We start from the raw sequence: 15,000 nt of genomic DNA on the forward strand, positions 1-15,000 counted from the left end.
TTCATCATGGGCAAAAGCCTCCAGTTCAGTCACATTCTTAGGCTTGCGCACTGCAACTGCTTTCTTTAAGTCCCACCAGAGGTTCTCAATCGGATTTAAGTCTGGTGACTGCGATGGCCACTTCAAAATGTTCCAGCCTTTAATCTGCAACCATGCTCTAGTGGACTTGGAGGTATGCTTGGGATCATTGTCCTGTTGAAAGGTCCAACGCCTTCCAAGCCTCAGGTTTGTGACGGACTGCATCACATTGTCATCCAATATCTCCTGGTACTGAAGAGAATTCATGGTACCTTGCACACGCTGAAGCTTCCCAGTACCTGCAGAAGCAAAACAGCCCCAAAGCATGATTGACCCCCCGCCATGCTTCACAGTAGGCAAGGTGTTCTTTTCTTCATAGGCCTTGTTCTTCCTCCTCCAAACATAGCGTTGATCCATGGGCCCAAACAGTTCTAATTTTGTTTCATCAGTCCACAGAACACTATCCCAAAACTTCTGTGGTTTGTCCACATGACTTTTGGCATACTGCAGTCGACTCTTCTTATTCTTTGGGGACAGCAAGGTGCGCCTGGGAGTTCTGGCATGGAGGCCTTCATTACGCAGGGTGCGCCGTATTGTCTGAGCAGAAACTTCAGTACCCACATCTGACAAATCTTTTCTCAGTTCCTCAGCAGTCACACGGGACTTTTCTCCACTCTACGCTCAGGTAGCGCACAGCAGTCAAGTCAGCATCTTCTTTCTGCCACGACCAGGTAGCGTTTCAACAGTGCCCTTTGCCTTGAATTTGCGAATGATGCTTCCTATGGTGTCTCTTGGTATGTTTAACATCTTTGCAATCTTCTTATAGCCATTGCCCTTCCTGTGAAGAGTAATCACCTGTTCTCTTGTCTTCCTGGACCATTCTCTTGACCTCACCATGTTTGTAACCACACCAGTAAATGTCTAGAAGGAGCTGAGTATCACAGTCATTTTAAAGCTGCCTAATTGGTGCTTATTAGGCTTTATTGCTGCTCCCTGATATCCACAGGTGTTTTCAATACCTGATTGTAAACACTTCATTGAACCTCTGTTCTTCAGAGTGGTAGTCTTTAAGGGGTTGAATAATTATGTCAATGAAGAATTCACAAAAGAAACATTTACTACTGTATTACAAAACTAATTGATGTCATTTTAGTTGCATATGGTTCTTTAAGAAGTCCTTGTAGGATTTCATTCTGAATACAATTACAAATGTACACTAAATTCCTAAAACCATTTACAGCATTGGGGTTGAATAATTTTGAACACAACTGTACATATACACAAACACACACTGATGCATACACACACACACACACATACATACTCACACATACATATACACAAACACACACTGATGCATACACACACACACACACACACACACACATACATATACACAAACACACACTGATGCATACACACACACATACATACACACACACATATACATATACAAACACACTGATGCATACACACACATACATATACACAAACACACACTGATGCATACACACACACACACACACATACTCACACATACATATACACACACACACACACACACACATATATATACTCACATATATATATACAAACACACTGATGCATACACACACATACATACTCACACATATATACATAAACACACTGATGCATATACACACACACATACATACTCACATACATATACACAACACACACTGATGCATACACACACACACACACACACACACACACATACTCACACATACATATACACAAACACACACTGATGCATACACACACATACATACACACACACATACATATACACAAACACACACTGATGCATACACACACACACACATACATACTCACATATATATACACAAACACACTGATGCATACACACACACACACACACACACACACACACACACATACACACATATACACAAACACACTGATGCATACACACACACACATACTACACACATATACACAAACACACACTGATGCATACACACACACATATATACTACATACATATACACAAACACACACTGATGTATACACACACACACACACACACACATACATACTCACACATACATATACACACACACACATACATACTCACACATACATATACACAAACACACACTGATGCATACACACACACACATACTCACACATACATATACATAAACACACACTGATGTATACACACACACACATACATACTCACACATACATACTACACATACATATACACAAACACACACATATATATACACAAACACACACTGATGTATACACACACACACACATACATACTACACATACATATACACAAACACACACTGATGTATACTCATACATATACACAAACACACACTGATGTATACACACACACACACACACACATACTCACACATATATATACACAAACACACACTGATGTATACACACACACACACACACACACACACATACTACACATACATATACAAACACACACTGATGTATACACACACACACATACATACTCACACATATATACTACACATACATATACACAAACACACACATATATACACAAACACACACTGATGTATACACACACACACATACATACTCACACATACATATACACAAACACACACTGATGTATACTCATACATATACACAAACACACACTGATGTATACATACACACACACACACACACACACACATACTCACATACATATACACAAACACACACTGATGCATACACACACACACACACACACATACTCACACACATATACACAAACACACACTGATGCACACACACACACACACATACTCACACATACATATATATAAACACACACTGATGTATACACACACACACATACTCACACATACATATATACAAACACACACTGATGAACACACACACGCATATACACACTCACACATACATATACACAAACACACACATATATATATACAAACACACACTGATGTATACACACACACATATACATACTCACACATATATATACACAAACACACACATACATACTACACATATATATACACAAACACACACTGATGTAAACACACACACATACATACTCACACATACATATACACAAACACACACTGATGTATACACACACACACACACACACACACACACATACATATATACACACATACATATACACAACACACACTGATGTATACACACACACACATACATACTACACATATATATACATATACACACACTGATGTATACACAAACACATATACATACTACACATACATATACACAAACACACACTGATGTATACACACACACATACATACTACACATACATATACACAAACACACACTGATGTATGCACACACACATACATACACACATATACACAAACACACATATATACTCACACATACATATACACAACACACACTGATGTATGTACACACACACATACATACTCACACATACATATATACAAACACACACATATATACACATACATATATACAAACACACACTGATGTAAACACACACACACATACATACTACATATACATAAACACACACTGATGTATACACACACACACACACACACACACACACACATACTCACACATATACACAAACACACACTGATGTAAATACACACATACATACTCACACATATACACAAACACACACTGATGCAAACACACACATACATACTCACACATACATATACACAAACACACATATACATATACACAAACACACACTGATGCAAACACACACATATATATACTCACACATACATATACACAAACACACATACATATACACAAACAAACACTGATGCATACACACACACACATACATACTCATACATATACACAAACACACACTGATGCATACACACACATACATATACACAAACACACACTGATGCACACACACACACACACACACACACACACTCTGAGATGAAAGCTGTGCTGTGTTTCAGTCAGATGAAGAGTGTGACTATCTGAAGGCAGAAGAAGGTGTAGAGTGTGGAGATGCCGCAGCACACAAAGGTAAATACATCAATAATACACACACACACACACACACACACACACACACACACTTTTATACACCAGGACTTTAAACAAACAGCAACACAGACTGAGACGTGTTTAATCTCAACTGTACACAAAGTTACACACAATTGTGACTGATGTCTTTAGATGCATTCATTTGAACTTGAAGACCCAAACCTGTACCAGGTGCACAAATCCAGCTCCATGGAGATCTACTTCCATGAGCTGTAGTGGAAGTAACTACAGCAGAAGAAGCTAATAGCATGTTTACTTCTGTGCTGTGTGTGTGTTCTGTGTTCTCCTGCTGGTGATCATCATTATCCTCGTAGCTTTACGTTTTAACGCTCGTTCTTTTGTGGGTTTTCTTTAGGAACCTGTCCTGATGAAGGCTCATTCAGTATAGAAGCTGATGATGTTGCTGATGCATCATGGGAAGGCGGCAGGTTCGACTCGTCCCCCCCACGCCTCGCGTACTCCGGAGCAGACGTGGGAGCAGACATGGGCGCAGCAACGTCTCTTAATGATTACTTCCTGCACAGAGACGGCGTGTGTTCCTACAGCACCGAGGTCAGCTGTAACTCGTCTCTTCCTGAAGTTCACTTCTCCCACGCCGACGAGCGAATCGTCTCTGCGTCCCACGCCGGCTCGTTTAAAGCCGACAGGCTGGAGGTGTGTAAATACTGCGGGAAACACTTCCCTCACGCCAGCGCCCTCGTCCTGCACCAGCGCGTCCACACGGGCGAGAAGCCGTACTACTGCGCGCTGTGCGGGAAACGCTTCAGTCAGGCTTCCAGTCTGAAGAAACATTACAGCATGCACCGAGGAGAAAAGCCCTTCAGCTGCCTGCACTGCGGGAAACTCTTCTCAGACCAGAGCAACCTGAAGAAGCACGTTAACGTGCACACGGGCGAGAAACCCTACTGCTGCGTGCAGTGTGGAAAAACCTTCAACCAGTCGTCCAACCTGAAGACGCATATGAAGATCCACACGCGGGAGAAACCATTCAGCTGCGAACACTGTGGTCAGATCTTCGCCTACAAGAGCAGCCTGGTGAAACATCAGCAGAGGAACTGCCTTATCATGCAGAACTCCATACAGAACCCCCTGCAGAACTCCATACAGAACCCCCTGCCTCAGTTTTAGACCTTTCTGGACCTGAAATTCATGGTCTACATCCAGCATTTTTCTACTGTACATTGTCAGGGTCTATCTGGTCTCTTCTGGATTAAACCTTCCATAATTTCTCCATGGATTTAGATGGTCTGTGTTGATCCATGTTCTCCAGAGAACATTTCTGCACAGACACATTCAGGAGCCTCTGGAGTTTAAATTAGTTTTAATATCAGTGTCTGTGATAAAAACCTGCAGATGCTCTTCTTAGGTTCCTGAGTAAAAAAACAACATAATTTTGTGTGTGTGTGTGTGTGTGCGCGCGCGTGTGTGTGTGTGTGCGCGCGTGTGCGCGCGAGATGGTGAGGCAGTTTTTCAGTTTCTTGCCTGTACATGAACACAGTCACACTCGTGTAGCAGCAACCTTCAGTGCCTCCTTCTCCTTCTTCTTCTCCTTTTTCTTCTTCTTCTTTTTCTCCTTCTTCTCCTTCTCCTTCTTCTTCTCCTTCTTCTTCTCCTTTTTCTTCTTCTTCTTCTTCTTATTAGCAATTTGAGTTTTTGTGCAGAAATAAAGTTTTTTGTGCAGAAATTAAACAAGTTATTTATTACATTTAGAAAGCTAGCTGAAAAGGATGAATGGAATGAAAGCTCAGGTGTTGGACTTTCTTACCTTTTCTAAAAGATTGTGTTTAAATCCTGACACCACCAAGCTCCCACTGCTGGGCCCCTGAGCAAGACCCCTAAATCCTCCCCTGTGTAGGTGTTCGTCACTCTGAGTAAGAGGGTCTGCCAGAAGCTGCAAATGTAAATGGATGGACTGATGCTGGGACAGAGGTGTAGAAGCAAACCGATGGATGCTCACTATAATACTGACTATGGCCACTTGGGGGCAGCAACACAACATAACTTCCTGCAGGAACTGAACCGAGTGGAGTTTGTTTTGTACACACACACACACACACACACACACACACACACACACACTTTCTGTCTCTAATTGACAGGTGTGTCTGGTGGATGTTCTTGGAGGTCACATGTTTTGAGTTACTGATTACGTGTAAAAAAAACACTGTGTGCATTAATTTGCTAATATCACACACACACACACACACACACACACACACACACACGCACACGAAATGGTAAAGCTTTTTTATGTTGAAACTGAGTGACTAAACACATTTCTCATCACAACAAAACACAACAGTACAGAGCTGTGTATTTTTATTTTTGTGCATATTTTCTGTTATGATGGGGCGGGCTTATTTACAGCTCAGTCCCAGGATGTTTGTGAGATTTGCTTTCTGCAGATTCAGTCATTATCACCTGGATATTAAAACACAAGAGCAGTCACACAATCACACACTTCTGTACCTTTTATATAAAGAGGATAATGTGCATTAATATTTTAAACTCCACCCTTTATTTCAGTTTATCCAATCACGTGTCTGTGTTAATGATTTGGCTGTGGGGGTCTCACCAGCCCACTGTGAGGAGAAACCCAGTGTGTGTTCCATCAGCACTACAAATCAAACCACACCATAACTCAGTTACAGCTGATCATCAATTCATACAATTATACACACAGAGCCAATCAGAGCCTTGGAATTATAGCGCCCCCTACAGGCCACCTGAGGCTGAGAACAATATCATGAATTGGATTTAGTTCATGTTTAATAGAAATCTCATCATATTACAGTAGCTTTCTGTTGTAGAACACCTACAGTGTTCCTCTGAGTAACATCTCGTGTGAGTGTGTGTGTGTGTGTGTGTGTGAGAAACTCTTTGCTCAGCACTTTAATATGTCCAGAAACAGGAAATGACACGCATGACTTTCAGTTCAGTGCCTTTTTTTTTACTGACGCTTCTTCACGTCTTTCTTCCAGAACAAACACTGAGGAGCAGCTGCAGATTCGCACTTTAGCTGTGGAGAAAAGAGAAAAGTCAAACCCAGTGGTGGTGATGCTCCTGCTCCTGCTCCTGCTCCTGAGCTCAGAGCGCTCTTCACTACCTAGTGATCACGTGCAGACTGGAAGGGAGTGAAGATGTTCACCAAGTCCACACATGATCTCTTCTCAGTCAGGGGAAATGAAGATCTAATGGTGGTTCATCGTCCACCATGACACTGTGCTTTTTTTTCTCTATTTGTTTCAAATGATATGTTCGCTGCTGAAAAGCCACACGTTCTGGAGGAGATCCTATGTTTCACTTCCTACCTGCAGGAAGATCTTTTCTAACCCTCTCCCATGCAGATGATTCCTGTGCTGTTGAGTGATACGTGGACATGAAACCTTCACAGTGGCCTTATAACACCACCAATAAACACTGCTCACTGCTCCATCACACGTACAGCCGGAGTGCGCCACCTACAGACTGAAGTGTGGAAGTACATGTGATGGTACATGTGCTGGATTGTGTTCCTCCTGAACCCTGGAGTTTTTTTGTGGGATTTCTGTGAGAGTCTGATTACTTTAGAACTCTTGTCCTCTGTCAGCAGAATTATTGTTGTTTTTCTCCCTGATTTTTTTGTTTTTCTGTGACATTCTTTGCGGCACTGTCTGGAAAAAACAAACAAACGTGACTTCCGCTCCGAGCCGACGCGCCTACACGTAGTCAACTTCAGAGTTTGAGCGGAAGTAAGAGCAAAGCGACACGCCCTGTCTGCGCCGCCAACCAATCGGAAGCGCGCACAGAATCCTCCTGCCCAATGAGAGACAAACAGGGCGGAGTCACGAGGGCTGTTGCTAGGGCTGAAGCTTCTACTTTGTTACTATCACCGTCTGGCGAATGAGAGGCGCGCTCGTGAGGTGTCGAAATTCTCTCACGCGAACCGCACAGGATTGGTCGCGACCCGCGGCTGGGTCCGCCTTCTCGCCTGCTGCTGCGCTGTGATTTGCCGGTTGCGCTGTCAGTCACGCTGAATGCTCCCAGTGGGTGTGGTCGCTCGGTCTCAGTGCGCTGCTCGGCCACAGCGGGGCGTGTCCAACTTTCTGTTTTTCTTTTATTTTTTCCGTCGATTTTTTTCCCACTTTTAGAATCGGTTCCGATTTTTTTTGCACTGTGTAAATATTTAGTGAGTTTGGGTTCTAGTGGAGTCGGAATGAAGCTCAACAGTCTTTTAATCCTTCTCGAGGCTGCAGAGTATCTGAGAGAAGAGACCGAGGTATGAACTGCAATAACGCCCATTTTTCCTCTTCACATCAACCTCCATCTACAACCTTCTCAACTTTCTCAACATCTACAACCTTCTTAACTTTCTCAACATCTACACCATCCTCAACATCTACACCATCCTCAACATCTACACCATCCTCAACATCTACAACTTTTTCAACATCTACACCATCCTCAACATCTACAACCTTCTCAACATCTACACCATACTCAACATCTACAACCTCCCCAACATCTACACCATCCTCAACATCTACAACCTCCCCAACATCTACAACCTTCTCAACATCTACAACCTTCTCAACATCTACACCATCCTCAACATCTACACCATCCTCAACATCTACAACCTCCCCAACATCTACACCATCCTCAACATCTACAACCTCCCCAACATCTACACCATCCTCAACATCTACACCATCCTCAACATCTACAACCTCCCCAACATCTACACCATCCTCAACATCTACAACCTCCCCAACCTCTACACCACCCTCAACATCTACAACCTCCCCAACATCTACACCATCCTCAACATCTACAACCTCCCCAACATCTACACCATCCTCAACATCTACAACCTCCCCAACATCTACACCATCCTCAACATCTACAACCTTCTCAACATCTACAACCTTCTCAACATCTACACCATCCTCAACATCTACAACCTCCCCAACATCTACACCATCCTCAACATCTACAACTTTTTCAACATCTACACCATCCTCAACATCTACACCATCCTCAACATCTACAACTTTCTCAACATCTACACCATCCTCAACATCTACAACATCCTCAAGCTCTAGAACCTCCACAACCTTCTCAACATTAATAACCTTCTCAACATCCACAACCTCCTCAATATCTACAACCTCCACAACCTTCTCAACATTAACAACCTTTTTAACCTCCACATCTACAACCTCCACAACATCTACAACCTTCTCAACATCTACAATTTCCACAACCTTTATAACATCTACAAAATCCACATCCACAAAATAAGGTGTGTGTGTGTGTGTGTGTGTGTGTGTGTGTGTGTACAGAGGCCGAACATGGTTATGCGTCAGTGTTGCCGTTCGGCCCCGAATTTAACCGGAAGAAAAAAACTCAGCTGCTTTCCCGAAGACCAAGTAACCACAACAACAACATCAACAACATCAACAACAGGTACACCACTGTGATCATCATCAACACCACTACCTTCATCAACAGCTTCATCATTACCACCATCTTCATCATAGCACTACTACCACCTTCATCACCAGCTTCAACATCACCACCTTCAACATCATTACCACCATCATCACTGCCATCACCTTCATCAGCACCACCTTCATCACCACCACCTTCAACATCATTACCTTCATCATCACCACCACCACCTTCAACATCATTACCTTCATCATCACCACCACCACCTTTATCATTATTACCACCTTCATCATCACCACCACTTTCATCATTATTACCACCCTCATCATCACCACCACCACCTTCATCATCACCACCACCACCTTCATCATCACCACCACCCTTATTACCACTTTTTATCATTATTACCACCCTCATCATCATCACCACCACCTTCATCATTATTACCACCTTCATCACCACCACCACTTTCATCATCACCACCACCCTTATCACCACTTTCATCATCACCACCACCAACACCACCTTCATCACCACCACTTTCATCATTATTACCACCTCATCATCACCACCACCACCTTCATCATCACCACCACCACCTTCATCATCACCACCACCCTTATTACCACTTCTTTATCATTATTACCACCCTCATCATCATCACCACCACCTTCATCATTATTACCACCTTCATCACCACCACTACTTTTATCACCACCACCCTTATCACCACTTTCATCATCACCACCACCAACACCACCTTCATCACCACCACTTTCATCATTATTACCACCCTCATCATCAACACCACCACCTTCATCATCACCACCCTTATCTCCACCACCTTCATCATTATTACCACCCTCATCATCATCAACACCACCACCTTCATCATCACCACCCTTATCTCCACCACCTTCATCATTATTACCACCCTCATCATCATCAACACCACCACCTTCATCATCATCACCACCCTTATCTCCACCACTTTCATCATTATTACCACCTTCATCACCTCCACCATCATCACCACTACCACCTTCATCATCACCACTACCACTTTCATCATCACCACCACCACCTTCATCACCACCACCACTTTCATTATTACCACCTTTATCATCACCACCACCACTTTCATCATTATTCATCACCACCACCACCTTCATCACCACCACCACCTTCATCACCACCACCACCTCCACCATACCTGAGGTTTGACTGTTGTGTTTGTTTTTCAGGTCGTCACACAATGAGCTGGAGAAACACAGGTGAGAGAGTTGTTCCTCTATTTGCCTAATGTTCATCCACCAGGACCAGCGGGTGGAGTCAGGGGCGTGGTCAGGGTTGGAGTCAGGGGGTGGGGACTGGCCAGTGCTTTTAATAGTATCCTGAACAGAGAAACATATCTGCATCTGTTCTCTATCTCTCCATCTCTCTTCCTTCATGTTTCATCTTTCTCTCTCTCTCTCTCTCTCTCTCTCTCTCTCTCTCTCTCTCTCTCTCTCTCTCTCTCTCTCGCCTCTCGCCTCGCTCTTTCTGTCTCTCTCTCTCTCGCTCTTTCTCTCTCGCCTCTCTCTCGCCTCGCTCTTTCTGTCTGTCTCTCTCGCCTCTCTCTCTCTCTCGCTCTCTCTCTCTCCTCGCTCTTTCTGTCTCTCTCTCTCGCTCTCGCTCTCTCTCTCTCTCTCTCTCTCGCTCTTCTGTCTGTCTCTCTCTCACCTCGCCTCGCTCTTTCTGTCTCTCTCTCTCTCGCCTCGCTCTTTCTGTCTGTCTGTCTCTCTCTCTCGCTCTCGCTCTTTCTGTCTCTCTCTCTCTCTCTCGCTCGCTCTCGCTCTTTCTGTCTCTCTCTCGCTCTCGCTCTTTCTGTCTCTCTCGCCTCGCTCTCGCTCTTTCTGTCTCTCGCTCTCTCGCTCTCTCTCTCTCTCTCGCCTCGCCTCGCTCTTCTCTCTCTCTCGCTCTCGCTCTCTCGCTCTCGCTCTTTCTGTCTGTCTCTCGCCTCGCTTTTCTGTCTCTCTCTCTCTCTCTCTCGCTCTTCTGTCTGTCTCTCTCTCGCTCTTTCTGTCTCTCGCCTCGCTCTTTCTGTCCTCGCCTCGCTCTTTCTGTCTCTCTCTCGCCTCGCTCTTTCTGTCTCTCTCTCTCTCTCTCGCTCTTTCTGTCTCTCTCTCTCTCGCTCTTTCTGTCTCTCTCTCTCGCTCTTTCTGTCTCTCTGTCTCTCTCTTTCTCTCTCTCTGTCGCTTTCTCTCTCTCTCTCTCTCACACATTCAGTGTGGTAGGTGAACTAATTTGCATAAAACTTATTGAGACAGAGACTAACAGTATGCAACAGGAAGAAATATTGTGTGTGTGTGTGTGTGTGTGTGTGTGTGTGTGTGTGTGTGTGTTAGAGAGACCTCACACTTCTCCCTTCTCTCAGAGCTGTCGTAGCAACCAACATCTACATAATGGGGTTATGGGTGGTTATAATGCTGAGTGGGTGGGGTTATGGGTGGTTATAGTGCTGAGTGGGTGGGTATGGCTGGTTATAGTGCTGAGTGGGCGGGGTTATGGGTGGTTATAGTGCTGAGTGGGTGGGGTTATGGGTGATTATTGTGCTGAGTGGTGGGGTTATGGGTGGTTATTGTGCTGAGTGGGCGGGGTTATGGGTGATTATAGTGCTGAGTGGGCGGGGTTATGGGTAATAAGTGCTGAGTAGGCAGGGTTATGGGTGATAAGTGCTGAGTAGGCGGGATTATGGGTGATTATAGTGCTGAGTAGGCTGGGCTATGGGTGATTATAGTGCTGAGTAGGCGGGGTTATGGTGTGATAATAGTGCTGAGAAGGCGGGTTTATGGGTGATTATAGTGCTGAGTGGGTGGGGCTATGGGTGATTATAGTGCTGAGTGGGCGGGGCTATGGGTGATTGTAGTGCTGAGTGGGCGGGGTTTGAGGAGCAGCTTTACTTTACAGTCAGACAGATATGCCTCTGCTTGCAGGTGTGCGAGGGTTTGGCCTTTCTGTATAAAATACTGTGTGTGTCTGTGTGTGTCTGTGTGTGTGTTCACTCTCAACTACCCCAAATATTTCCTCTGGCTAGTTGCCAATTACTTCATATAGCTGCAGGTAGATACACATGCACACACACGCACACACACGCACACACAAACATTCTACAGATACTGATTGCATTTTATCCAATCACTGCCTGTTTCTATATGCAGCCAGTGATGTGCTGACGGTGTGTGTGTGTGTGTGTGTGTGTGTGTGTGTGTGTGTGTGTGTGTGTTTGTAGACGTGCAAAGTTGCGTCTCTATCTGGAGCAGCTGAAGCAGCTTGTGCCTTTAGGACCTGACAGTACACGACACACAACATTGAGTCTGCTCAAACGGGCCAGGATGCACATCAAGGTACACAAACACACACACACACACACACACACACACACACACACACATGAATTCTTACAGATCCAAACGGTTCAATGTTATATCTTCTGTAATCACCAAGCTACTATTGTGCACCTTTCTGTATATAATTATGTTTGAGACAAATAAAAATCTTGAAGTACGCTCTGATAGACATTCTGACTGAGAACCTGGGGACAATGTAAACAACAGTCTGATTGTTAGTCTGCTTGGCAGCAGTAAATAGTTTGATGGACACTGGTGGACAGTCTGATAAACATTTTTATGGACAGGTCTGGTGTGTAGTGTGGTGTGTAGTCTGATGTGCAGTCTGGTGTGTAGTGTGGTGTGTAGTCTGATGTGCAGTCTGTTGTGTAGTGTGGTGTGTAGTGTGGCGTGTAGTCTGATGCGTAGTGTGGTGTGCAGTGTGGTGTGTAGTCTGATGTGCAGTCTGATGTGTAGTGTGGTGTGTAGTCTGATGTACAGTCTGGTGTGTAGTATAGTGGATGTGCAGTCTGGTGGACAGTCTTCTGTGCAGTCTGGTGTGTAACCTGGTGTTTAGCCTGATGTGTAGTCTTATGGACAGTCTGGTGTGTAGTATGGTGAACAGTCTGGAGGACAGTCTGGTATGTAATCTGGTCGACATTCTGGTGTGTAGTCTGGTGGACATTCTAGTGTGTAGTCTGGTGGACAGCCTTGTGTGTAATCTGGGGGACAGTCTGTTGTGTAATCTGGGGGACATTCTGGTGTGTAGTCTGTTGGACAGCCTGGTTTGTAGTATGGTGTGTAGTCTGGTGGACAGTCTGGTGTGTAGTCTGATGTGTAATCTGGTGGACATTCTGGTGTGTAGTCTGTGGGACAGTCTGGTGTATAATCTGTGGGACAGTCTGTTGTGTAATCTGGGGGACGTTCTGTTGTGTAATATGGTGGACATTCTGGTGTGTAGTCTGGTGGACAGCCTGGTTTGTAATATGGTGTGTAGTCTTGGCGGTAGTGTGGTGTGTAGTCTGGTGGACATTCTGGTGTGTAGTATAATGGATAGTCTGGTGGACAGTCTGCTGTGCAGTCTGGTGGACAGTCTGGTGTGTAGTTTATTGGACAGTGTGGTGTGTAGTCTGGTGGCGGTTTGGTGTGTAGTCTGGTGGACAGTCTGGTGTGTATTCTTGTGACAGTCTGGTCTGTATTCTTGTGGACAGTCTGGTGTGTTGTCTGGTGTGTATTCTTGTGGACAGTCTGGTGTAGTCTGGTGGACAGTCTGGTGGACATTCTGGTGTGTAGTCTAGTGGACAGCCTGGTGTGTAGTCTGGTGGACAGTCCAATGTGTAGTCTGGTGGAGAGTCTGGTGTCTAGTCTGGTGTGTACTGTGGTGGATAAGCTGGTGTGTAGTCTGGTGGCAGTCTGGTGTTGTCTGGTGTGTAGTCTAGTGGACATTCTGGTGTGTAGTCTGGTGTCTATTTTGGTAAACAGTCTGGTATATAGTATGGTGGACAGTCTGCTGTGTCATCTGATATGTAGTCTGGACATTCTGGTACAGTCTGGTGTGTTGTCTGGTGGACAGTCTGGTATGTAGTCTGGTAGCAGTCTGGTGTGTTGTCTGGTGGACAGTCTGGTGGACAGTCTGGTGTGTACTGTGGTGGACAGTCTGGTGTGGAGTATTTTGTGTACCGTATTTTCCGGACTATAAGCCTGTACTTTTTTCCCAGGCTTTGAACTCCGCGGCTTAAACAATGAAGCGGCTAATTTATGGGTTTTTCCCGGTTTCACAAACTTCAAGCCAAAAAACTGAGCCCCATAACATTAGACCAATGAAATTGCTGAACGGGTTCATGTGAACCAATGAAACTCTTTATATTAAATCAGATGCGCTCCCACTGAATCGTGCCGCACCACATCATAAATATGGAAACAACCAATGAAAACAACCGGGCATGAAAAAACACACTTCACCTGTGTTCTGAGCTGCACGGCATCGGGAGAAAAGCTGCACCGATGGTGATTTTTAAACGAAGAAATAGTTGTGAAAGGAAGGAGGAAGACAGTGAACAATGACTTTCTTGGTCGGCTACTGATTAGA

General features: G+C 44.4%; 2 protein-coding genes across 4 annotated transcripts in view; both read left to right on the forward strand.

Moving 5' to 3' along the window:
* si:dkey-56e3.3 (zinc finger and SCAN domain-containing protein 2) overlaps nt 1-6,609 on the forward strand; it is a 12,972-nt gene extending 6,363 nt beyond the window's left edge. For all 3 annotated transcript variants that reach the window (XM_046869095.1, XM_046869103.1, XM_046869086.1), the window contains 2 exons: nt 4,020-4,089; nt 4,466-6,609. In XM_046869095.1, coding sequence (XP_046725051.1) covers nt 4,020-4,089; nt 4,466-5,238 — 843 coding nt within the window. In that variant the 3' untranslated portion in view covers nt 5,239-6,609. The remainder of the gene's footprint in view (nt 1-4,019; nt 4,090-4,465) is intronic.
* The window catches only part of mxd4 (MAX dimerization protein 4), a 25,568-nt gene continuing 16,623 nt past the window's right edge, over nt 6,056-15,000 (forward strand). Inside the window, exons 1-7 of the mRNA XM_046866518.1 lie at nt 6,056-6,147; nt 7,092-7,244; nt 8,044-8,158; nt 8,296-8,368; nt 9,435-9,558; nt 10,788-10,817; nt 12,815-12,929. Of these exons, the coding sequence (XP_046722474.1) occupies nt 6,056-6,147; nt 7,092-7,244; nt 8,044-8,158; nt 8,296-8,368; nt 9,435-9,558; nt 10,788-10,817; nt 12,815-12,929 (702 nt within the window). The remainder of the gene's footprint in view (nt 6,148-7,091; nt 7,245-8,043; nt 8,159-8,295; nt 8,369-9,434; nt 9,559-10,787; nt 10,818-12,814; nt 12,930-15,000) is intronic.

The sequence above is a fragment of the Silurus meridionalis genome, chromosome 2 (genome assembly GCF_014805685.1).
Source record: "Silurus meridionalis isolate SWU-2019-XX chromosome 2, ASM1480568v1, whole genome shotgun sequence".
Classification (NCBI taxonomy): domain Eukaryota; kingdom Metazoa; phylum Chordata; class Actinopteri; order Siluriformes; family Siluridae; genus Silurus; species Silurus meridionalis.